The following is a 26,870-nucleotide window of genomic DNA, read 5'->3' as shown; positions in this document are numbered from 1 at the left end:
AGTCTGCTGTGATTCAGTAATTTTGCTAAGATAATTTAGAGAGTTATAGTATATTTTTGTTCTGAATTGCAGGCATCGCAAAAATAAAACAGCACATATCTGTATAGTCATGAAAAGTGTGCAGAAATGTTACAGGAAATATATTCTTAGCACCAAAACAAGTGTATGAATGTCTCACCATCAAGTCAACAGAAAGTCTGGTCTGGTCTGACAGTTTCTCTTTTAATACTACCACCAATTTTACATGCAGTTTATATCTGATCCATGCTTTGATAAAAGTTCAATGACTGGCATTAATGGCTTAGATAGTCTTTAATGATTTATCTCTGCTTCCCCGGGAGGGCCTACTTAGTGTGCCATTAAAACAATTATAGTTTTCAATATTTGATTATAACAAATGAATGATCACTAAAAAAACAAAATGTATTTATGATGCACTTAATAAGTGAAAGTAAAGCTGCACGTCACTCCTACCACCAGCTGTTCCTGCAGTCAGCAGAAGGTGGCAGCGCTGTTTATCATGCAGCTGCTTAGTAAATGTATCTTTAGTTATCGAGAGCCGCAAATGTTAAAGTAAAAGACAAATGAATTGTGAGATGCAATATTATATAGATAGATAAATAAATATGAAAGTTGTGGTATGTAATTGCATTTATAAAATCATTTTACAATTCCAATTTACAATTAGTTACTTATTTAACAACAGGCTGTGAAGAATAAATAATTATCAATTACTATGTATTAGCAAATATATTCATATTTAAAACTATAGAAGTGATAACTATATTATTGTACTGTATTGTATATTACAGTATAGTGTTTATTATATGTTAAAGTTTGAACAATGTCATAAAAATGCCTCAATATCATGTAAAGTTGAGTCACGGTGACATAACAACAGTAATGAGAATAAAAAATACAAATATGAAAGCGTATGCTCTTTGAAACAACTTTTTATTTCATCATAAAAGACATAAAAATGTTTTTGTTTTTTTTACTTTTCATATTTAAGCTACAATCCATCCTCTCTGGATCTCCGGTTGCTTAGCTAATAGATGAGGGCACGAGTCTATCTTCAATTTCAATTGGATCTCTGTTGGCGTTTAAAGACATTAATTAATTGTAAAAACAATTGTGTCATTGTGTTCTGTAACATCAGATGTGACATCATTTTGTCCAATAAAAGGGATCCTGGCGGGGTAATCTGAACCCTTGTCTGTGTGACCGGTAAGAATCCAATGGTTTCTAATCCAGATGTACACACACAAGAGTAAAGTGCAAGATTTCTAATACTGCAAGGCACAAACTATCAATAATAGGATTGTCTTTTTGTTTCTAATATAAAAAAATGTGTAACACAAACATACAAAATGTTTTCATACAGAAACAACACAACAAGTAAAACCTTGTCTAAACCCTCAACAAATATTCTCTTAAAATATGTTCTGTATTACACATACATAGGAAATTACAGCAGAAATATATACAATAAAGTTCTATTACAAATACATATTTTATGATTGTTGAATTAAATTGTTGAACAAATATGAAACATAGGATCAAATATTTTCCATAATAAATAAGTGAAATCATTAATAATCAATATGTCATCAACTGCATTCAACAATTAAAAAGTACATGACAATTATTTCTATAACGTGAATTAAAAAAAAAAAAACTAACAATTTTTTGGCTCAGCCTTTATTGCACACAATTCTTCATATATTTAACCATCATGAAAGTAATGCTAAAATGTCTAAAAGAAAAAAGCAAAAACAAAGACCACCCATGCACTTTTTAAAGTCACATACTCAGATTTTTAACATGATAGCTGAAAAAAAGTCTAACCTGTTTATTAAAGATTTCAATGCACAGCAAAGATTGGGTTCATTAAATAATACAGGAGACAGAGACAGCAAAAAGTTGATGCTGTACTATGAATTATGATGTAAATGTAATATGTGCATTCTTATGTAATGTCTGTATTGTGACACTTTTAAACAAAATGCCTGCCTGCATCTGTATCCTAACTCCTTTGTAAAAAAAAAACAAACAGTACAACTGGTTGCTTGACTCCACTGTCATACAAACTCAAAGTTCCACAGAAGTAAATTAATATGCTATGACTGTATACTTAAAACAATAAATAGAAGATGTCCCTCTTTGCTGATGATCAGTGTGTTCCCTCCATACATCAATATTTTCTTCACAGCATGTGGGAACTGATTTTTTTCCTACCCGTCAGTAGGAAACCTGAGCTGCTTTCCAGCTTGAAACAGCTCTGACATCTCTAACATGTTGTTTCGTGTCCTTGTGAAGACACAAACCCAACATGGCAGTGTTTGTAGCAAATGAGAGCATAAAGGATCTTTACATTTTCTGTGTGTACAGGCCCAAACAAATGCAACTTTCTCTCAACTGTCCATTTACTTCCACTTCAACAATTTAATCCCTTCAACTGTTACATGATAGGAGGCAAACACTGAGACGATTCCTGGCTATCTTTCCTCTCTGTGCCCATTTCCTCTTGAGGCTTGATGATGATGTGAACGGGCCTCTCTCCACCTCCTTCTTGCTGCTTGGTGTCCGCCGAGTTCTGGCTATCATTCTCATACACCTCCTCCTCAGCTGAGGCCCCGATGGGCCGCAGACGCTCAGCAGGGGCCATCTTTGTTCCTGATGATGAGGTATCTCTCTTTAGCTTGTCAGCAGGGCTGCTGTCTGAGCTGACCTTCTCCCCTGTACCATGGAAACAAATGACATTAAGGTGAGCAGAAAAGAGCTCTGTAGATGTGTCTCTAGCCAAGGCATCAGCTAATATTTATCCTGGTATACTGTATATAAAATTGACTGTACTCGTACCAGGCTTGCTGTTGGATTGTTTGCGTAAACTGGGCTCGCTGCTGTTGTCTGTGCTGGTCGAACTGTCGGAGGACTTCTTCACCGTTGGCCTGGCTCTTGGCCGGACCTTGTTGAAATTTCCCTCCAGTATCCACTCATGCTGTAACCCCTCATCAGGAGTCATACGCTTGGTTGGATCCCAACTGAAAAGTACAAAAAAAATAGTTCAAGTCAGCAAATGTTTTTTGATCTTTAATAAAATATGTTTGAAAAATCACAATGCAGTTTTCATGCAGCCCATTTAGAATGCAAGGCAGATCTTTACAGATGTTTAGAGTGAACATACGTGAGGCAGCATTTGATGAAGTCTAAGAACAAAGGATCATTAGTTTTCAATGCAGCTGACAGCTCCTTGGAGTTGGGTCTCCTCTTCTTCCCCTTGCTATTAGTGATGTTCCTGGGGTTTCCTTTTGAGTCTGCACACAATTATCAAACGCAGCATTAGCCAAATGATTTGGTTATCTTCTGACAACTTTTAGAAATCATAGTCTACATTATTTGTGTATACATACAATATTCACAGAAATAAGATATCAACATATTTAAGATGAATTCTCACCAAAGAACAACCTTCTCCTCGATGCGGATTGAACAAAATCATTTGGAGGCAATCCAAGTACCTGTAAGTAAAAATATTAGGACACCTTCACTAAATAACCAAAACTCATGTCATGCAGTTCCTTAAAAATAATGCAATAAATGTGGACACACAATTATTTCCATGTCATACCTCCATTATGCAAGCTATCTGCTCCACTTCACTCTCTCCTGGGAAAAGAGGATAGCCTGTGTGGAGTTCAGCAAGGATGCAACCCAGACTCCACATGTCAATGGCCATGCTGTAGGGGTGACCCAGGATGACCTCTGGAGAGCGGTAGAAGCGACTTTGGATGTAGGTGTACACTGATGGAAAAGAATTAAGACGCTGTGAGGAAAAGGAAGTTCTCTGGACAAGGCCTTCAATGTCCTGACATTGTAAAAAAAAAAAGTATTATTACACATTCTCTCAGTTGAGTTTTATTCTTTTACCTCTTTGTTGTTCATAACAGCTTGATCCAAAGTCAACCACCTTGATGTTCCCTGGCCCTCGCTGTGACAAAAGGATGTTCTCCTGATCAGAAGAAAAACACAAAACATTCAAACATGCTGCAATATTGCATTGCTCCACTAGATGGAGCAAAATTCACACAATTGCTCTGAAGACTCTTCGGAGTAATAATCAACAACATGCAGTGATTCAGTGCAAAGGTGTGATCCACATCAGGTTTTACTAACATTGGGATATTTTAAATCATATAACATAATCAGATTACAGAAACGACAAAGTCAGTACCGGTTTGAGGTCACAGTGGATTATCTTCTCCCTGTGCAGCATCTGCAGGCACCTGAGAAGAGCGTGGGTGAAGCGACGAATGAGCGCAAGACTGAAGCCCTGGAAGTTGTTTTTTTTGATGAGCTCATATAAGTTCACCCTGACAAAAGAAACAAAATGTGACGTGTGGTTAGAAAGCTTTTGCCATGTTGCACCATTAAAAAAAAAAAAATACTGCTTGGATTTTCTTTTTCTTAAGGATACTTTTGCAACATTCATTTTCGATCTATGCACTCTGTTCATACATAGTTGACTGAGTTCAATACGGGTTCACTTCTAAGGAGATGCACCACGTGAAGAACTTCTCCACGTTCCACAAATAAACGCTCCGAAAAAAGACGACCGCTAAGTTTGAAGACTGACTGCCAAGTGCATACTGGGAAATAATCTGATTGTGCTCACATTTAGAGTGCAAAAGAGAGACAGTGACCTCTTGCTATTTCCTGCTACTTGTGATAAGCATAAACTTCTTTAGACTGTGTAACTGGAGCCTTCACACCATGAAGCAAGAAGAGGTAAGAGATAGGCCCCTAATCAAGGCCTTAACTAAAGGATTCGGTGACAGTAATGTTAGACAAGGTGGCAGTCCAAGACGTCCTCTAAAGGTCATTCAGCCAGAGTGATACACAAAACTATCTCCCCTCAAATAGATATCAGTGGCGATCCACGCTAAAACACAGATGGCTTAAGGTACACAGGTGAACACTTAACTCCTGATTGACTGCAGTCACGTAGTATCAGAAATAATGAATAGACCCAAGTGAGAACAGTCTTTGATAAGACAGTACAGTGATCTAACCCTGCGGTTGTACTTGGGGAAAGGTGTCTCACATTGAATACCTCTGATCAACCGATGAATTATTCACTAGTGTCTTTATATTCTCCTGTACGACTAACTTCTGAACATACAGGCCTGCTTGCTCGCATGCAAAGTATAAGTGAGCATACTAACCCGAGCAGCTCAAAGGAGATGCAAAGGTGGTTGCGGAAGTAGAAGTACTCCTTCATGTGGATGACATTGTGGAGGTTGTCTTTGTCTTTCCTCTTTATTACGTCCAAGATCTTCAGCTCAACCAGAGCTTGGTGATGAAACCTGCAGATTTACAAGAAGCGTTAAGACACTAGGTGTGATTTCAACATCATCATCTGTTCCTTGTATTTTCAGATATAGAAGAGCCAGAACGCTTGTATCCATGTTCTGGTGTTAAAATGTCCCAATGGTGATAAATGTTCTGCTGTCAAGTTTCTCTCAGTTTCTCAAATATCCCTAGATATTTCCTAATCTCAGCGATTCACAATCCTCTCTCAGGGGAGATACGATCGGTGAACACAGTGTCCAGTTCGTCTACTGCACTACTGCGGCCGCTTGCACCCATTTTGTTTTCTGCATTATTGAAGTGGACCTGATGGCTCCTGCATCTAACCTAAAGGACAGTCAGTTGCTGCCACTGTAATCCACAGCAAGAAAGGCCAGGTAAGAAAACACCACGAGGTGCAGACTTCTATCAATCTAAATCAGGATCTCAGGCAGACATGTAAAATGATCCCAGTGCAGACATGTGGGAAAACCTCACAACAGGGATATCATATATCAGATTAATGGCAAAAGCTGAATCCTTGAACATGACAGATAACTTTGTCAATGGAGTTTCTACTAGGGTATCGTGTCATTTAAATGCAAGAGTAGTACAGGGTGTGCTTGTCTGAATAATTCTCTAAGGAATATTTGAAAATAAAATAAATGAATTTCAAATAAAAATGGTTGCATTTTTTTTACGTGTACCTTTTCTTATTGCGTATCATCTTAATAGCTACGAGTTCATTGTTTTTGTGATCCAGACATTTCAGGACCTGTCCGAAGGAGCCTTTCCCGATCACTTCAAGCACTTCAAACCTGTAGCCAATGTGGTCATGCAGCACCTGGAAAAGCAAGAAGAAGAGCACTGTGAATATTTGAGCAGAATTTACTATTATGTATTGTTTATTTACTTACTGAAATAAACTATATGAATGCAATTAAATCACTTGTATTTAGTCTATGTTATTATCTTCTGTGTGCAGAGCAGCTGCAGTGTTGACTGTACTATGGCTTTTCAGTAATTGTGACTTGAAGCCCCTGATAGTGAGAATGATGGTCGGTCACTCAGCCTTAAACAGCTAATTCATTACATATTGTCTCACACACAATTGCATGTCAGTCACCTGGTTTATACAAGATTGTTAAGCCTGTTGTCACAGTTTATTGTAAACATAGTGAACAGACGGACGGGCAGGTTCATGTCTGCAGCTGCTGGATTAAGGTCATATGAAGGCATCTGGTCGTGTACAGTTCAGCTTGAAAGCCTGTACATATGTGTGTGTGTGTGTGTGTGTGTGTGTGTGTGTGTGTGTGTGTAAGTATGTGAAACAAGATTTAATATAAACTAAAAGCTCTCAGATCTACCTACTTTATTTTATTGTTCTTCCTAAATTAGTGGCTTCATATCTACACATGTTTGTGGAAACCATTTAAAATGGGACATGAACTCATTAGGGTGGTTTTTAATGCATCAGCAAATTACAAATAAAAATATACTTGACTACTTGATCACTTTTAACCAATTTATTGAAGTATCTATGCCACTTTACACCACTATATGCTATATGCCATGTTTTTTTTTGATTCAGTTTTTCTCCTTCCAGTAGCTATAGTTTCAGCATCAAATTTGCTAGAGATATGGTACATAATTCATCACAGTAAACACTCAGTCAGCTTTATTGTAGGACTGCTTAAACTCTCTTTGTTGGTGCATTGAAGTGCCTCGGGCAGATGCTAACATCTAAGACATACTCTTGAGCTGCTTGCAACACAGCAAACTTTGTCATTGCAAGATGCTTACATATATCTTTTTTATGATGTTTGTTTCATGGTTCTCTGCTAGGCCACAAAGCTGTTTTTTTTTCTTCCCGCAGACAACAAAAGTTCAAAAGCATTTTTCATAAGAGACATGGAACAGTCACTGTTTATAACTGCTTAACCACACAACAATAACACAACTTTATTGCCATGGACCACCCATCTCAAATGTTTTATGTTTCTTTCAACACTGACTTCAACTGAAACCAACTGGTGTCTTGAACACACTTGTGTAAAATGGTCAGCAATGATGTAAAAAAGCTGAAATTCGATTAATTGGGGGATTCTTTAATGCTCCATCTAACACATTACCCTGATGTAGCTTCCATGCTCGTCGTCATATCCGGAGTTCTGCGGTGTGCCTTGGGAACCCTCGATCTTCTGAGAGCCCAAACCCATGAACCAGATCTCTGCGTAGTCCATGATCTCCTCCTGTTCAAACGGCGTCAGTCGCTCCTGGAAGTTCTTCAGTGCCTCTGCAACAGGAAGTAAGAGGAGGAGGATGGGATGAGTCACGTTTGTATCGATTACACCTCTGCCAAAAGCAGAGGATTGTGAACAATCAACTTAAATGCCAGCATGCTATTTTTATTGCATTACTGAAGTCAAAATTGTTTCTTAGTTACATGTTTGTGTTGGTACACCCTGAAAACATTCATAATGTGAAATAACATCTCTGTGCCTTTCTAGTTCTGTTATATATCTATAATAGTAATAGTATATTATCCAAAGTAACATACCTACAGGGGACATAGGTAACCTTTGTCCCTCATATGACTTCTCCTTCTCCACCTTGTTGCTAAAAATCTTGCTGTTGCGGGAGACTGACACTTTATCCATTGCTGCACCAAAGCGCATGGCGAACTGCTGGGTGGGCTTCGGCCTCTCATCCTGTACAATAAACACACACAGAGAAAGCAGAGTTTCTTGTTATTATGAGCACAGAAAAGATAAATAGTTACAGTGTGACATATACTTCATATTGTTGTCACAGTGAACCTTGTCCTTGAATCTACTCAGCTGTTTTCTGATGTTCGAATCTTTTTCCTCCCATCAGAAACACAATAAAAACAAAACAAGCTACTACTGTTGGATAATTAATGCTGCTAGTGTATGAGAGCCTCACCGGATGGGTTTGGTAGTTGTTTTGGCCCCCTTTGTTGGCAATTTGGGGCAGGATGTTGTCCGACTGCTGGTGTTGGTTTTTGGCATTGCTGACCACCACCTGGACCACTGGTGGCTCAAGCTGAGGCAAGGTCCCCACACCAGGGCCAAACTTCTGTAAATCAGAGCGACTCTTTTAATTTTACTTTATTAAATAAAGACACTATAAATACCACTACATTAACTAAAAACTTAACAAAGACAAAAATAACCAATAGAAAACTATGATAGAAAATGTATCTCAATGTGACTAAAGACTTAGATGAAGTCGAACTGTGGTGTGATTCACAAAAAGTGAGAATATTTAGGAAAATCAACAAAGAAATTGGCCATCTTCCACAGCTAAAAGGCTTTTCTCTGTCAGGAATACCTCACTCTGCGTTTCAACACAACAGAATAACAAATACAGAACAGCACCTCCAGCTGTAGACTGACAACAAAAGCAGCATTATTCTTTTTACACTGTTGTTACAAGCTTCTTAGAGACCCTTTCATTTTTTCATGAGTATGTGTTTGTGTCTGGCTGCACCTCGTCAGATTTGGTTTGTGTTCCGGCTAACGATCTACATCCCTTTCACATGCATTTGGTCTATGGAGGCTCGGGTGACTAGGACCTCCAGCAGGTAGCAGGTTGGAATTACTGATCAGGGTGAGAGTGAAATGGGGACAAAGCATGTGAGGCTGGGTCCTGACAGAATCTGTCCGAGGTGGTGGCTCTGTGGGGGAGGTGAAGAGGAGCAACCTGCTTTTCTCTGACTGCCATCCTGCTTGCTCTGAGAGCATGATTACATGTGTCACAGCCTTGACAGCACTGGCAATGTTGGATAAAATTAGACCTCTGTCCTGTGCCAAGTCCTCTGGGAAAAAATATACATCCTATAGATGTGTATCTGTGTCAGGTGGGATTTATAGTGTATATTTAAGAGCTGCAATTCCACTCAAATGTCAGGTGGAAATTTCAAAACAGCACTGCCCCTACATCCTACATGAAGCATTTAGAAATGTGCCTTGTTAGCAGAATAATATATCCTTTCATATTAATTATTAACAGCATTCCAGAGAAAAAAAAGCTTTCCGATCGATAGAGTAGATAATTCAGATTTTTTTTCATCTCACGTGGTAAGAGCTGCTGCAGGATCTGCCAACTTGGGCATGACGCATAGAGATACAGGCTAAATATAGTTGCAAGCACCTGCCACAACAGGCAGAGGAAGTAAACACAGTTACGTGCCTGTACATAACCAGCGGACATGCTGCTCCAGTAAGATGCGCCTATATGAATGGAAATCTGTGATGCGTCACACCACATGTGCACGTGTGCAGACAGATGTGTGCAGTCGCATCCACGTTTTTCTAAGACCTCGTGTGTAACTAAATGTCTATATTTAAAACCTGAATTGTAAAGAGAAAAAAGGAGGCATATAAAATAATTCAAGTACACCTCACATAATTAAAAATACCAAGGGAAGAGATGGCTTTGTTCTGTGTATGGGTTGGCTGCTACAGCATCTTGCAGAGGGGAAGAAGTGCTGACCTGTGAGCAGGGTCGGTTTGTTCCAATGCGGCTGCCTTCTGTTGGGAGTCTGTGAGGGTGAGGGAAGGCCTCTGGTCGTGACGTCTGTGGGAGGAATAAGAGCAATTCATAAAATACAAGACGAGCGAAAGAGTGAAAAAAAAGAAGAAGCTGCGTTCATATATTTTTGCTTTTTCCCTGGGTACACATATTTCTCTTCTGCATTGTTTTTCATACAGCACAACGCATAACAACGTCATCACAGATTTAGGAATCTTTTTTTTTTACCAAAAGAGATTAAAGCTGTCGTGATAAATAATAATGAAATAGCTTCTTGTGATCATGCTGCCTGGATACACCAGTCTTGTCGGCCCGTGGGCAGTTGAGTGAAGCTGAAGCCAGACCAGCAGAAATAATGCACTGTGATCTTAAAATAGATTACTTCTGAAAAAGAAAAAGAAAAAAACCCCAGCAACAACGATCCAGTATTCTCTGTGTACCTGCTTGTTTGTGCAGGTGTGTGTGCACATTCATCTGGCAGTGGGTGTACATGTGCCTCATAGCCTGTACACACCGGAGTTCCACTTGCTTCAATGTGTTAAAGAGACGGGATGAATGGTGAAAAAAGCAACAGAGGATTTTCCAGATATTCTAAAAAAAAACAAAAACATGACAAGTACCACATGCATTTGAGCTGATTCTGCACGCCTCTCTGGAACACCAAGCAAGCTTACACGTGCCTTATTAATCAGCATGTGAGTGTGCAGCTGTGTTGGGCAACACCATATGGGTGAAATAAAGCTCCATATGGAGATACGTGCTAAACTCACTCTGCCAGGCTGGCAGTCGGGTAAGGAGGGAGAGGGAGAGGGGCTGAGACAGGCTGTGTGGGGTGTTATCCACAGGAGCTGCTGCATATAATCTTAACCTTTCCTACTGATTAAGAAGCAGAGGCAACATCAGATCAGTGTCACGACTCTATCTTCCAAAGGGAGGAGGAGCTGAACTCACTCAACCAACACGAGGAGGAAGATGAGACATTGAACTGACTTCTTAACTTGACTTCACAAACTTTTGAGTCTTACAAGTCACTTGATAAAAGTAAGTGAGTTCAAACACTCACTTCATTAAAGTTAATAGTCCTGCAGTAGGACAGACAACATCTAGCCAAAGAAGGGGATGATACACTGATGTAGTCGTGTTACGGCAAGCAATGTGAGTGACAGCAGGAGGCATCTAGGTCAATGTGGCAGGTTGGCTTCTGAAAAACCTGTAAAGGTCTGCTGTAAGCCTGGCTAATGAGCACTGAGCCTGTGGCAAGCCAGTGACATCATAAAATGTGCCAAAGTGCCAAAGAAAAATTGTGATTGTGACCTTTAAATCCACTGTGATAAATTAGAATCTTAGTATCTGAAGTATAGAAAGTAGCTGTAACCAAAATCCACGTAAAAGAAATGAGTATAAGGCAGGCAGTGTATACACACCTCTGTCATTAAAACATGAAATTATGAAATTTGCTTAAGATTCAACACAGCAGGAATCTGTGCTTTCATGTTTGCAAAAAATAAAACAAAATCTTGCTTCACAAGCATTTTTGTATGTTACTGCACATAAATGCAGTCAATTTACACACAGCACATATGAAACATACATGACAAGCAAGTTACAGTAAGTTACATGAATAAAAAAAATGGAAGTTAAGCCAAGAAACAGCAGTCAAGGAGTCAGATGCTGGCTTTGTATCTGTGTGACTCGGGGTCTTTGCTAGAGGTGGGATCCTCCCAGCAGGTGTGAGAAAGCATCTTTGGCTCATTAAGGGTCAGTCCTCCAGGGTCAGTTGGTCAGAGGGTCAGCAAAGCAATAAAAGCACGAGTAAGTGAAGGTAAACATCAACAAACTGTAAAACTGTGCACACTCACACTATCAGCTGTCAGACGTGAATTTTTCAATGTATAATCACACCGCCCTGTCATTTTCATCGCTGTTTCTCATGGGGCATCAAATGTGACCGCAGAGGAAGGATGCATGTCAAGTAAATCACTGCTCAATCCTTGTGATCAAAATGAATGGGAAACATTCCTATAGAAATATTTCAGTTACTAAAACAGTAAGAAAGATAAAAGCTGCTCCTACCATAGCAAGGGTTAAATTTATATCAGCTTCCATGTAAGGTGTGAAGAATACACCAGAGTGCATATAGACTTACAGAATCTGTCAGCATAACAAACACTGAAATAAGTAGACTAAACAGCGACTGAAATAGAAATGGATCCGATTTTTCATCATAACTTGGCATAGGTTCAGGAGCAACAGGGGTGAACTAAAAAAAAAATCCATTCAAAGTGTGAAAAGTTGTAGAGGAGTAATGGAAGTAATTCCAAAGTGGAAAAAAAGCTTTAAATTCTTGGCACGGATCACTGATGATTAATAGAGAATGTACAGTACGTGCTTTCTTTTTTTAATATTCAGTTTAGTTTATCCTTGTAAAAGGAGACCTGCAGAGGGTTTTTCCCAAATTGGAATTAGCCTGGAATGAAGCCCTGTATCTGGGCAAAAGAAATTCTTCTTCCATAGAAAAGAAAATATAGGAAATTTAAGTTCACAATAGTTGAATATTAAGTGATTCTATGGGATATACTGATGACTAGCCATTATTAGAACATTTACAGTGACCATGAACTGCCTATAAATCTACTATGAATACAAACCACAGTACCACTATAACTAACCACAGGAAACATGCTATTTCACCATCAACCAACCAACCTACTAACAAATCAAAGTGCCTCACCTTGTTATTTATTTCTGGAAACATGCTGTATTATCAATGTCAGTCTTTACAGCTGCTTGACAATCCAAACACAGACAGTTTAAAAAATCCAACAGAGAGTCATTGTATCCAACTCTTGTCAGTTCAGCCTCAAAAACCAAAAAAACAAGACGCACTTTCCAAGACACCAACTTCTTGAAGAGAACTGAATCAACATTGGGTGAGTACAATCCTGATGACTGATCAAATCCACGGACCCAAACCTGCAGCGCTCCTGGTTTTACGCACCACGAGGTAAGTGCGTTGTCGTCAGAAAGGAGATTAGAGAGCGATGCAAGCTGTTGAGGGTCTCTGCGCCTTGACGCGCACTGCTAAGACACTGAACGAGCCACCTGTTCAGGTTGCTGTCGATGACAGCTGGGGCTGTCCCGATATAGATTTGTTTTTTATCCGTCTGCTGTCGTCCACCTACAACATGCTGTGTGACTGATGCGCTCTCCAACACCAACGCTGTACAGCAACACCGACGCACGCACGCCGTGGCCACTTTACAGTAAATGCTATGTAGACTGCTCCCTCTCGAGTTGCAGAAAGGGTCTCCACTCTCATAAACGAGTCGTGTTTTTTACACTTTCTTTCTGGAAACCTTATATTTCTTACAACTTCTCTCTTCATGTGTTTAACACATTCGAACGAGATAGAGTTTATCCAAAGTAAGACTGAATATAAAATGGATAACTCAAGAAAATATGGAAAAACGGGTGCGTTGGAACCAAATGGCATTCTCTCACAAAATTAACATATTCTTAGTTGTTTAAAAATAAAGAAATGTTAAATACTCGGTCAAATGGACAGATTTTTAAGAATACGCTCCCTTTCTTTCTTCCTGGTAGAATTCCTCTATTTATGTTTAGTGGGCTGCAACCTGTCAATGTAAAATGACTGTTTTGAGACACCTTAGCTAAGGTTTCGTGCTAGAGACAGACAGTAATAATGAAACAAAATAATTCCTTGGTGCTGGAACCCTCCAGAACATAGAACCTATAATAAACAGTGAGAGGCCTGACCTACTTCAAATATATTTTCAACGCTACGTTTTTATTTAACCAGGATGGCCTCTTGAGATCTCTTTTCATAAAGTAAATAGTACTGGCTATAATTTCCATAAGAGCCAATACAGGACCAACATCCATGAGAGGAAGAGGAACTCATGAATTTTAAAATGTCCAAAACAAATAAAGACTATATATGACATATAGTCACACAACAGAGACAGACTTCAGACTTCATAAATGGACGCCCATTCTTACAAACAGAGAGAGCAGGAAATATCCTAAAACTTCTGCTTAACTACAGTACCAGCCACTCAGAGGGCTGCCAGCAAAGGTCTGCCATGGGTCAGACAGCAATTCTACGTGTCCGCATCTTGTATGTAGAAAGAGTCACAAGATTTCCCCCTGACCACATATGTGAAATAACATCTTGTAACAAGAGAGCAGACATTAAAGCATTAACACCATGTCACCATTTGTTTTCCAATGACTAATCCTGCAGGGGAGGAACCAACTCAGATACTCCGTGTGATGAAAAGGCCAGAACAGGAGATGAATATGATTAGACGACAGCTGTTATACAACAGTGGTAGCCACTCCAGTAATCAGCCTCAGCTGGGACAGGATGAGATGGGATGAACTATCGAGGAAGCTGCTTCTGTCCTTTTTATTGCATCCTTATTACACTCTCCAAATCTATATATTCCCTTATCTGTTGCTGTATTTAAACTGTAAATAATCATGATGTAAAATCACTGGAGTTAGATCAGACATATGTAAAGTGCTGCTAGCAAACATGCAAGAACTGCCACATGATTTCAGTATTTATGCTAAGTTAACATTGTGTGATTTGCCCCTGCTGGTGGAGTGGCCCTTCTGGAGGGAACAGAGGAAAAACAGGAAGGAGACAGGGGACACTCTCAGAAGTGGACAGCTCCTCTAAAGGATCAGTGTGCAGGATTTATCGAAGCATGAAGGAGAACATAGGGTGGCTGCAAAATAAAAAAACACCCTAGTGTTTAGTTTGGCTGTTCTGGGCTACAGTGAACATGGTGGACTCCATGGGAGAGGACCTCAGGCTCATTCTAAAGTAACAAAAACATCCATCCATTATCTGTAACAGCTTATCCTCATCAGGGTCACGGGGGGATGGAGCCTATTCCACCTGACTGTGGGCGAGAGGTGGGGTACACCCTGGACAAGTCACCAGTCCATCACAGGGCACAAACAACCATTCACACTTGCATTCACACCTACGGACAATTTAGAGTCACCAATTAACCTATTAAGTGCATGTCTTTGGACTGTGGGAGGAAGCCGGGGTACCACATAAAGAGTTTTGAAGATTAGCTTAGCTTGCTTAATGTTAACATGGTTAACAAAGCCAGAAAACAAACTGTAAAAACATGACTATTTTGTAGGGTTATTTCTTGGCCTGGCTCATTGATCTCCTGATGTCTCTCTGTGTTTGCCAGGGATGGCTGCTTGCTGTAGCGTCATATTTATTGAACAGAGTGGTATCACCTTGTCTAACTCTCAATAAGAAAACAATTGTAGGGGCGGTCAGTAGCGTAGTGGGTTAAGCGGCCGCCCCATGTGTGGAGGCTACAGTCCTCGCTGCAGCTGGCCCCGGTTCGAATTCTGCATTGGACGGCCATTTACTGCGTGTCACTCCCCCTCTCTCTGCCTCCTCTCTGTCTTCAGCTGTACTATCATAAAAGGCCAAAAAAATAATCTTTAAAAAAAAGAAAACAATTGTAAAAAAAAAAAAAAAAAGTGTATGTCCTAAACTATTAACTACTAAACTAGGAACTGTTCCTTCAATATTGACTGTTAGTGTCTTCAGTATGTAGCAGAGCTCATATAGTACATAATCAAACTGCAAACAAGTCAGACACTGTAAACCTTGTCACAGTTCACCTGGGAGAGTCACAGTAATGTGTGTACATTTTGTCACCCAGGCGATGAGAAGCAGCTGGAGCAAAACAATGCAGATACAGTATATCTCACCATGACAACCAAAAATTTATGAAACAAAACATCAGAGACAAAACAAGGAGGACTGTGCTACCAGTGAGGAAGTCTAAAAATAGAAACTTAAGTGCTCAGAACAGGAAATAAAAAACAAATGGAGGTGAAAGAAAGAGTGTGGGCATGTAGACATGCAGATGTCCCATCTGGTGCCTGTTTACTTCAAACATACCTCAGGTTGGACCCTCCTGTTCCTGCCCCAGCAGCAGCCCTGAAGAAGGCTAAAACCACAGCACGCAGGCGAGGTCCCGTCTTCCCACATAGCATTTCTCCCCCATGCTGCCACCACGACCACACCCTGAAGCCCACCTCAGCTTCCAGACACCATTTCCAGCCAGAGGGGAGGTAGCTGCTCAGCAGGTCAGAGATCAGATAAGACACCCGCGGAAACAAATTGAAGGATGATGATGACGATGATGATGCCAGGCCTGCGTTACCTGCTGCTTTTAGTCTATGAAGTGTAAGTCAGGGTATTGCTCCTTGACTTCTTTTTGCCAAAATGAAATTCCTCTTGAAGTTAACAGCAATTTGATGCTATGAAGTTTAGTTACGTTGACTTTCCAATGTCTTCGTTAGATGTGTTGAAATCCTGAAAATATGACTGACTTCTTAATGCAGAACTCCCTGTGGTTTGTCATAACTCACCCCAACATATATAAGCGGTAACGTTCTGGTTGTTTGAGACCTCGGTTCCCTTTGTTTTCTTCCTTGCCAGGTTCATCCAAACTATTTTTCTCTGCTCCGGGATACAGACAGTGGTAGAGAGGCAGGCTGCAGACAGACAGTGAGAGGATGCTGTTGCTTTGTGCTGTTGCTATTATCGGTGAGGGAGTGCTCCGTCTTTGCTGCTGCCAGTGACGTATGGATGGGACTCAACAAGGGACCCATCCTGAGCCGGAGACACAGCAGCAGGGGCCTGGCACTTAGCTTCCTGTAAAAGAGGCCTCTGGGAGTGCAGGTTGGGAGAGAAACAGGGGGGTTGTGGGACTATACTGTAGATACAGATCCCATGATCCTCCCAGGTGGGCTCTTCATGGGGTTGAGGAAGTCAGACAGGGAGGATGTGCAGCTCTAATGGGCCTCCCATCGGGTTCAACAGACACCCGCAACTCTCCTCTGCCTACTCAATTGCCATCGTATCTTGGAGACAAAGCCAGAATGGCTGTCAGGCACTTATCCCCTCCTCCCTCCTCCATCTCTTTTACCATTCTCCACCTGCTTTGCGGCTGCCACAAACCCCTGAGGGGCTGCTACAGTCTTGCTGACAAATAATGCGTAGGTGAAAGCTTATCCCACCACACCCAAGCTTCCCTTGGCCTTTTGCCTGCAGCAGACAACAGCAGCAGGGAACTGCAGAGTCCACTGCAGGACCAGACACAGAGGCTGAGTTTGAGCTTCATACTGCGGGTAGTCATGTTATGATTACCTCTCTGCACCTAGTTTATTATTGATGATTGAACGATTTACTGGAGGTGACAAAAAGATGATCAAGTACCAACTCTCTCTATTTAACTTCAAGACATTTTAGCGACAAGTTACAGCGCAGCACTTTATTTAAATGTTTGCACGCCAAAAAGACATCCACAAGTATCACATGAGTTCTGCCCCCTACCAAAAATAAAATCTGTAAATCACCTTGTTTTGGTGACAGGAAACATGTTTCTATTTCTGTAGCATGAACCACCAGGCTACTGTATTTCATTACTGCCCTGTCAGCCAATCTTGATGCTTATGTGACAGAGTGGTAGCTGCTGTATCTGTTTATCCTCCACACCTTTTTTCTTAAAAATATTTAATCCATGGCTGCAAACCCAACTATAAACAGAGTCATTTGACAGGTTGTTAGCCTCTCAAAGCCACACCTTTCCAACGTCTTCAAACCAGCAGGCCAGATCTGGATTGAGTGAACAGCAGGTGGCTGGACAAGCAACACCAGGCAAGATAAGACTCAAGGTTTCAAAGTTTGGCCAAATGACCTCCTCTTAGAGGGCCATAACCCGGTGCCATGCATTCTGTTGGGCTGTGGTTAGACGCTGCCAGGTGCCAGGGAAGGCAAACTGAAGAGAGGTGAGCTGCCAGCCAAAACAGACAGTATCAGAGTCTTCTTCCAACTGGCAGAGAGGAGTGTGGGTAGTTTGACCTGGCTGGCAGGTGGAGTGCAGCATGTACAGTTTTAGACTCACAGCAGGCTTCTCAGTGACAGCATGTCACCATGTGAGATATGGGCCGAGTTCACAAGTTGACACAAGCGCATACACCCAGACACTCTCGCAGACATAATTATATTAAGTAATTATAGGATCAATTGTGACTTAAAAGTGACTTGTTAACAGCTCTTGGCAATAGAAATGAGTCAGCAAAGAGGTGCGGATTGACAAAGTGGCGATGTGCCCTCAGTCTTTCACCCACCTATCTATGAATGAAAATGAAGCGGACTGAGACTTAAAGGAACACTTCCCTTTAATCACTTATGACATAAAATTATGGTTAAGGTCAATTCTCTGACTGTTTTACCTCTCGTGGAAATTAATATTCGTTCCAAAACTGAAACTTTTGCTATGAATAGATTCTTATCTGAACAGTAGGGAGTTTTAATCGAAAAGAGGTTATGTACAAAGTACATACTAACCAGCAGAGCTGGTGAACAACTAGCACACGACCAGTGTATTAAAAGAACATTCAATAAGCTCATTGTAAAGTAATTACAGTCAGGTCAAATTCTAAATGCTTCTCTGATTGTCCTCATTCTCTGTCAAAAGAACTGAGTGATTTTGTGTGTATCAGTGTGTGTTTCTCTGTTTGATTGCGTGTGTATATGTGTATGCGATTGTAGATGTAGACATGTAAAAAAAAAAGAAAATTAAGCGGGGCTCAGGCCAAGCCAAATCTCATTAGCCATGTGTAGAGGCTCTTCGCTGTGGTGAAGAGGGTGAGACAAAAAAACAAAACACACTCCCTAATTCAGCGATGTCTGATTGCAGCAAAACTCTGTCAAGGTCTAAAGAGACCAATGCATCGGTCACAGTCCCTCTATATCTATGTTTGCTGTAGAAACTTCAGTCAGGAACATTCTGTACTGCTGTGACATACAAATACACAGAGTGGGTATCAGTGATATTTACATGTAGCTACTATGTTAGAGCACAGGTGTCGCATGTTGTTATGACTTGATGACCTACTGTAACTGTGACTCACCCTTGATAAATAACTGTGAAAAATAGCACAAATCAGTAGCTTTGTTTCCATACAAACTACATTTCGAGTTATTCAGAATTTTTTTTTTTCTTTGTTTGTTTTTCGTATAAGCAGTAGGTGGTGCCATGAGGGCTAAACAACATGATATAATAACATAACAAAACCTATGGAAAATACACTATTAAAGACACAATGGAAATATGACATTTGTGTTTGTTCCATGCATTAATGTGAGTAAGGTTACATCACATCTCTGGGGCGCTATTATGGATGCATTATAGAGCCATGGGAGTAACGAGAAGACTGAGTGGAAACAGTTACTCAGTCATGTTAGTTAAATATTTGCTACATCAAAACTACAAAAAAAGATAAAGAAAAACTCTTTTTTTTTAAAAGGCAAAAACAACCTAAAGACAAAAACTTTTTGGGGAAATTGTAGAACCACCCCAATGGTTTTTAAATAATTTCTATTAGCAATAAAGGGATGGACTATATAGCTAAAATTAACAGCATAGTTGAAAGATTATTCTTTTAACTGAGACAATATTGGGCAGATTCATAGAATTATTATCATCATTATTATTATTCATGGATCTCTTTCTATATGTTTATCTCAATATGGCAAATGTACACAAATTCACATAAAAAAATACATCACATAAAAGTCACATCTTGAAATTTAATATTTGGGCATTTTTAATACATAAAACAATTTTGATTTTGAGAATGATCATCATTAATAATTAATGTGTGGCTCAAACATGTCAGCAAAACTGTCTAAAATCAGTGGTATATTGTAATATTATTGTGTTGTTAATAAAGTGTATACAAAACTGTGGGTCTGGAAAAAGTACAGATACTGGAGGAATGCCTGCACTCGTCAAGGAATACTACATGTAAGCAAAATCTTCATGTACTTTTAACTTTTTAATATGTCTGCATTGAATCATGAATCTGACTGAAATCATGGAACAATAACATTATTAATAATTCTTCACCAGCAAAGATATGATCCTGCTTAATGTCACTGAATTATCTTTCAGTTTTTAATAAAAACTCTACTCTGACATAGATACATTTTCCCCATCATTTAAGACCACTTGTGTGTTTGTGTGGGGTGCAGGCTGACCTAATACTTCATGTTAATTTGTGTCACTGTGTTGGTCTGTCGAGACCACCTACATAGTACTAGTACACGTAATCCTCTCATGCTCCATGAGACATCATTTCATCTACTGTAATAACCACAATCAGACACTCAAGAGCTTCATGACTGTCTTCTTTTCAGACAGAGACCCAGACTGTCACAAAAATTGTTAGAATTGGGTCACAGGTCATGTTCACTGGCCTTGTTTAGCAGATTATTAGACCATGACATTTTATAATTATATAGTCTTTTCCTATTTCCCCAGCCGTGCGTCTGAAAAATTAATCCCGCACTGTTAAGTCTAATGTAAAATACAGACCTTTTAACTAATCCTGTGCCCCAGTGCCAAAACAATCCTCATATGTCATTTAGTGTGGCAAATCTCTTGCACACAGACGTAAGTATAGTCATGCGCTCAAAGCAGTCAGTATTCCAGAGGAAACTCTATACCATATGCTATCTCACCATCTCTCCACCCATCTCTTATTCCTTTGCATTGAAGCCATATAGAGATTAGAAACATGATCTAAAAAATATCACCGATACAGCAGAATGTATATTTTTTAGATTAGAAAATGCAAGACGATGGCATTGCGAGTGGCTGCTATCAAAACAAAGTCCATACTTTCTAAAACTCTAGCAAAGAAACACAGGAACCTAAACATTTGGTACAAGAAGATTTGAAATCCTTAATTTCATTAATTCCTTCAATGTCAAATCAAGACAAAAGCATGACTATATTAAAAACGTCGGCGTAGTAATACCGTGAAGGGTTCCCTGATGTCCTGACCAGTTTCAATGATGAAGCCTTTGTTGGCATCCCAGTTTTGCATACTTTCAGCTGTTAAATCCAAAGAGAAAATATTGCTCAATACTCAAAAGTTAAACAGATTAACAGGTACAAAGCTTCCACGGAAGACCTCTCACAGCTGTCTGTCCCTCCAAATTGCCTTGAAAGTCTTACCTCATTAATCTATCTTTCATCTAATATCTGCTGCCTCCCATCCCTGGAGTGAGACCTGACCCAGGGCCCCATGTCTGGCTATGACAGGACGTCACAGTTATTTCAATAAAGCTGATCTGATGAAATCATTGGCGCACTTGCAAGATAGCTGAGGCAGGTGTGGTATAAAAAATCGCACAGGTGCATGTGTGTGTATGAGATTTCTCAAGCCTGTAAGTTTATCTGCATAATCAAAATATGTGTGTGTCATAGGTTTTAGTGCTAAATATTCTTACAACACTGCAGGCTTTAAGCCCATATCATGTGCAGTGTAGGTGTTGACCTGAATGCCCCAGACACTGCCCTGCCAAGGCTGAGAACCTGAGGACGGAGAAGATGAATTTGTGCAGCCAGGCCTGTGTGAGTGATGAAGGCCTGGTATCTCTGGCAGCTCTGGGGCCACACACCTTGTCCTCACATGGCACTAATGTTGCTTCCAATAAGACAAAATCTCTAGGCAACACAGTGCTAGTTACAACGTCTCATTTTCCATTTTTAACTTTCTCAGGATTCACACCCCTCTCTTTTTACTTCAAATCTTCCTGTCATTGAAAAAAAAAACACAGCTAATACTAGTCTATTGCATCACTGCCCTCTGAAACCTCTGTCTGTCTTCTTGATCCTATGGAGCTGATGGGCAGAAATGAGCCTTGTCACCCAGGTAAGATGAGAGTTGTCAGCCCTTCTTCTGACCCCATAAGCAGTAACTCCCCTGTCACCTTGCAACAACAATCTCGCAAGGTGATCCGCTTTTGTTGCCACCTGCATACAAAAGACCCCATGTCCAACCTAGACTGACGCAGCCGATACACTGCCTTCAAATTGTAACAATTAGTGCAAATTGTATTTTCATGTGATGACTCATGTGGACAATGAGGACAAGAACGCCTGTTGTCTTTGGGTGCCAAATCGAAGAGGCTCTACTGTTCCACACCGTGTTGTCAAAACACAGTGGACAGACCGAGTGTGTAAAGAAGATCCCGTCTTAGATTCTGCTGGCTTTATTATCCAAGGCTCAGGTGTAATCTACCGGAGTGGCAGATGCTACAGGTATATACTGGCCTGTGAGACCAACACAGGAACAACTAAAAGGTTAATCTCGATTTTTGTGATCACAGTTATTATCAAGAGGAAATAAATTTTAGAAATAATGAAAAAAAAAGTAAACATTTACTAATTTTGTGCATTTTAAATTTACATTGTTACACTTTTGACGTAAATTTAAATGTCTCATCATTTCTAATAATAATGAAATATTACCCATGGAAACTAAAACGGATATAAAATGTCTGTATAAGAGTTTTTTTCTTCTATTTTCTTCTTAATATTATTATAACTGGTGATTTTAGTGGCAGAATTTGTTTTGAAACAGTGGTTCAAAATTGGCACGAACATAAAAATAAAATCTTGTGTTATGTTATGTTACTATGTATGAGGGAGCCTAGAAGGCAACAACAACAACAACAACAGCCGGATCCTCTTATATAACAATATTTTTGATAAGATCTCACACATTATTACACAACATTTCTGCTCAGCCTATGGAGATGGAAGGAGAGAGTGCGACGGGGGAGGACGTTGGCATACCCTGTTTAGCAGCCCTGTATTGCATGACTCACTGTTAAAGGAAAACAGACACTTCAACACAACCAAGCCAGGCACTCATTAACGAAAACTCCCTGGGTGGCTGTTTACCCAGCATTCTTTGTAAATCGAATTAATGTTTATCATACTTGGGGAGTGTTTTCATCCAGATGTCCTCATGTCCTCACCATGAAATCCTACAGCTGGGACATGGCAGCACAAGTAGCCTTGGCAGTATATATAGAAAGCCAAACGTTGCCCAGGATCAGTGGGTGGGATAACAGTCATCCACAGCAGCGATGATGCTGTTATGCCTGAATCTATTATGGTGCTCACAGAACATGGAGATTCACATGTTGAGATGCATGGGCCATGTGACGGCCTTAACAACATGCCAGAGGCTTTTCTGTTGGCATACATGAATGCTTGTGAACATGTATGAACATGGATACAACGTAACTACATGGATGACAGCACAATCTTATGCACACACGCACATGCAGAAGAAGAAAAAAGCAGAGAGATGAAGAAAAAGGATTGCAAGCAAGCTTAATCATTTCTGCACAGCTACTGATGCACAGTAACGTGTTAGTGTGAACCCTGTGCTCAGTGACACTGATATCAGCATGTAATTCAGCAGAGGTGAGCTCTCTCTCTCTCTCTCTCTCTAAAAGACCGGCTTTAATTTGTGGGGTCCGGTGTCAACAAGGGACAAAGCTGCGATGAGAAACCCTATCAGGGGCAGGGTTCATCAGAATAATGGGTAGGCACACTCGCTATTTCACAGTCTGCGGGGGTGAAGGCTGGGCCAGGCCAATGGGTCCGCCCTGATAAATAATACTCTTAAGCAGGTCATGAAGTGCACAAAAAATGATTAAGGTCATGATCTAACAGAATATAGTGACACTGTTTTTAATTGGGTTACACAGACAAAATTAATCTGCAAGATTTTGATTTGCGATTAATCATTTAAGTCAATTTTTAGAAACAAACACCAACTATTCTCTGGTTCCAGCTTATTCAATGTCGTGACTAGCTGTTTATATAATTGTACACTGAATATCTTTGGGCTTTGGACTGCAGTTTTCAGTAGCAGTTTAGTAATATATTATATATTATCACTAGATAATACAGGTTAATGAAATAGGTGCAATCCTAGTTGTAAGCCTGTTTCCTACCAGTTTCTTTGATGCAAGTTAAACCCCCCAAAAACCCTTAAAATATACCTAAATACCTGGACAGAGATTGGAATCCTACGTAAAAGCTTAAATACAGTGCTGAAGACCTCCTACAGTATTTATATGCTGGCACAAAGCTTCAAGATTAGTCTTTAGCGAGTGGACAACTGCCCAAAAATAAATCATGTATTTCCAAGCAACATAATGTACCGCTTTACTGGAAGGATCTGACAGTACTTTCTGGTATAAAAAGAAGGTTGGAATGCCGACTTGAGGAGTGAGTCATGTCGTACAAAAGCGTTCATGTCACACTGCCTGCTGAAATCTCAAGGCGTTTCACATCTTGAGGGGGTACTGTGCATCTGCTGAGAGCAGCTGCTTGCGTCTGTATTTTGTAATGACGCAAATGCTCTCTATTGATACCCTAACTTAGAAAAAGAGAAAATCTACCCGCACTCAGTCCACTCACAGTACAAACCCTAACAGCTTCAAACGATGCCTCAGAGTTGCTCTTTCCAATTTCTCATCAAAGTTCAAACAATTCCAACATTCTTATCTCGAGTGTCTTTTGGCTTAACAACAGTGCTAATGTGAGGAACCTTGCTGAGATCAAAGCAAGTAAAATTACCATGATGGGGTTTGGCCGAGTTTGGCCGACACACGCTGCAGTATGTAATACTCCACATAAAAGACAGAACAATAAAGTCAGAGCTTGCTTTGGGTGTCATATTGTAATGATAACGGCTATGACAGTCACTTAAAATGACCTCTCCTTCTCACACAAATACACCTGCACACACATACAAAAAGCAGGCATTCATCCATTTCTATTATTTCAATCTAATGTCCCTCATGTCCCATATTCATATCTACATTGTGTTTCCTCCCCATTCATCTATTTCTATCAAACCAGCTCTGTTATAAATAGGGCCTGCATAAACTCTGAGCCCAGGTAGCTTTATCATCAAAGGGATTCAGTCATTCCTGCTCCACTGGCTTGCCCACCCTCATGGCAAAGTTTAATCAGCAGTAGGTAGAAAAATGTCCCATAGGAGTTCAGTGAGGGGAGGTCCGACCAGCTTTGAAACACTCTAATCCCACCATGCAGGAAAGGGAGGGGGTGAATCAGCCCACTGCTGCGTGAACCTGCCCTTGTAGGGCAGAGCTGAAAGTTGTGGTACTTTCCAGGAAGAGGACATGATGGGGTTAACGCAGGTGGTGTCAGAGTAGAGAACCTCAGATACAGTTTGTAGCCTTATAATGGCTCAGCCCCCTCCCACCCCCCACAGCATTTGCAAAAAGGAAAAGGGCACCTCTCTCTCTCTCAGACGTGCAGACCAAGAACATCACAAGGCAGAGAATGTTCCCTCGTAAATCACTTCTGCTGAGTGCACACAATCACCTAAATAACATTTATTTAATGGCCTGCAGATCAACACGGGGTGTAGGGTTGCTTAGAGGCACACAAAAACATGGCCACCACTATAACTTAGAGTGATATATTGGAGCAGTCAGACTGACAAGTAAAAAAATAGCAATAGCAAATAACACTTTAAATATGGACACATGCAACATATATTAAGAATGAATGACTACCTTGATCAGCAGTGGAAAGGTGCCCTTTCTCTCCTTTAAAATTTTATCCAGCTTATTTTTGGAGCCATTCCTGTCCAGAGGAAAAAGAACATTTGAGTTTAATATGACTGCATATGCTTGGAAACTTTAATGATGTCAATGCTCCAGGTTACAAAAATAAATCTGCAAAGCAAACACATGTTGCCCTTGCTACCCTTGACCTTGACTTATATGTGAAGCATATTAAAAAACACAATGTTGGGATGACACAAATTTGTGAGATGTTTTCTCTTATCGACAGCCACAGCTGTAAGATCATAAAGAGCCCATTTCCATTGCATAAACTACACTGACACCTTCTGGGCACATGTTTGTGTTATATTAAATACATCGAGGACTGCCTACTTTATACAAGTGTCAGTCAGTCACAGTTTCCGGTGCCTCACTCAGTAAATATGTAAGCCAATCACCCGGAGATAATTAACTTTTGGTATGATACCTGACCTGAGAAGCAAACCTATATCATAATGTATTACACTGACTTATAATACTGCATAAACATTGTGTTTACACAAGAAGGAAACTTAGAGGAGAATATGGCACTAACCTTTTCTCTGAGGATTTCGGCACGCTCATGGTGAAATTAAACAACACGGTGGCAGTGATGAAGCGACATCCGACCGTCTGATAAGCACACAGTCGGCTTGCGCCTAAAAATACAAAGGCTGTTATACTCGCCACACTAAGTACTCACTATTTCATTCTCCTGTTGTTTTTTTTTCTGACGCAGCTTTTAGGCAGGTGCTCACGTGCGTGCTTGCGCGCGCGTGTGTACGGGACAGAGAGAGAGAGAGAGAGAGAGAGAGCGAGAGAGAGAGCGAGAGAGAGAGAGAGAGACAGAGGAGGGGGGAGAGAGAGACAATGGGAGAGACAGACACCCACAGGGATATACATTTTCAACATACTGTAGGTCATGGTAATGTCATCATGTTGGCAAACCAGCATGTACAAAGCTGATTGAAAAGATTTTTCTAAAAAAAAAATAATAAATAAATAAATAATAAATTCATATATATATATATAAAGATTATTTCTAAAAAAAAAAAAAAAAAAAAATATATATATGTACATGAATTCTAAAATAGAAAATGAAAGAAGTGGGCTTAAAGGTGATGACATTTATAATAAAATGACATTCTGTCGGCCATGTTGTGATTTGTGGCTAAAATGCTAAAGATGACATGTGGACAAACAGTCAAACATCTGTAATGGACACAGTGTGAATCCTTTATGAGGGATTTGTCTCTGCATGGTGAAATAAAACTCTACTTTATCCTCCAAAACTACAGACAGAGCTCTCCTACATACTACATAATGACACCGTGCAGTTAAATGATCCTCCTAAAATGAGCTAGAGTAAAACATAGTTATACTATTTCTTTTATTCTTCAGTAAGATTATTATTTCACCGTGATGTCTTTGTCAGAAA

The 26,870-nt window shown here is 40.1% G+C and overlaps 1 protein-coding gene across 5 annotated transcripts; it reads right to left on the bottom strand.

Annotated features, from left to right (window-relative positions):
* Positions 1-1,128: 1,128 nt before the first annotated feature.
* Positions 1,129-26,203, bottom strand: dyrk4 (dual-specificity tyrosine-(Y)-phosphorylation regulated kinase 4). 5 transcript variants are annotated; one of them, XM_027273157.1, is made up of 15 exons: positions 25,989-26,203; positions 25,403-25,472; positions 9,868-9,951; positions 8,296-8,448; positions 7,910-8,060; positions 7,482-7,645; positions 6,057-6,193; positions 5,226-5,366; positions 4,235-4,373; positions 3,931-4,012; positions 3,632-3,804; positions 3,461-3,521; positions 3,188-3,317; positions 2,863-3,044; positions 1,129-2,739 (listed from the first exon to the last, which is right to left on the bottom strand). In XM_027273157.1, exons 1-15 carry the CDS (start codon positions 26,015-26,017, stop codon positions 2,462-2,464), a joined length of 1,974 nt encoding a protein of 657 aa, XP_027128958.1. In that variant the 5' UTR covers positions 26,018-26,203; the 3' UTR covers positions 1,129-2,461. The 5 variants fall into 5 exon arrangements, with proteins under 5 accessions (XP_027128958.1, XP_027128960.1, XP_027128959.1 ...); XM_027273159.1 differs by lacking the exons at positions 25,403-25,472; positions 25,989-26,203 and adding an exon at positions 20,806-20,892; XM_027273158.1 differs by lacking the exons at positions 25,403-25,472; positions 25,989-26,203 and adding an exon at positions 15,872-16,431.
* Between the last annotated feature and the right edge of the window lie 667 nt (positions 26,204-26,870).

Source organism: Larimichthys crocea, chromosome XXI, assembly GCF_000972845.2.
Source record: "Larimichthys crocea isolate SSNF chromosome XXI, L_crocea_2.0, whole genome shotgun sequence".
Classification (NCBI taxonomy): domain Eukaryota; kingdom Metazoa; phylum Chordata; class Actinopteri; family Sciaenidae; genus Larimichthys; species Larimichthys crocea.
Note: the sequence above shows the minus strand (reverse complement) of the source record. Positions and strands in the feature narration are given on the sequence as shown.

Coding starts and splice junctions, on each gene's coding strand:
- dyrk4 (XM_027273157.1), bottom strand. CDS start 26,017: ATGAGCGTGCCGAAATCCTCAGAGAAAAG. Junction 5,367..6,056: donor ATGATACGCAATAAGAAAAG/GTACACGTAAAA, acceptor GTAAATCTGCAG/GTTTCATCACCAAGCTCTGG. Junction 4,013..4,234: donor TCCACTGTGACCTCAAACCG/GTACTGACTTTG, acceptor TCTTCTGATCAG/GAGAACATCCTTTTGTCACA.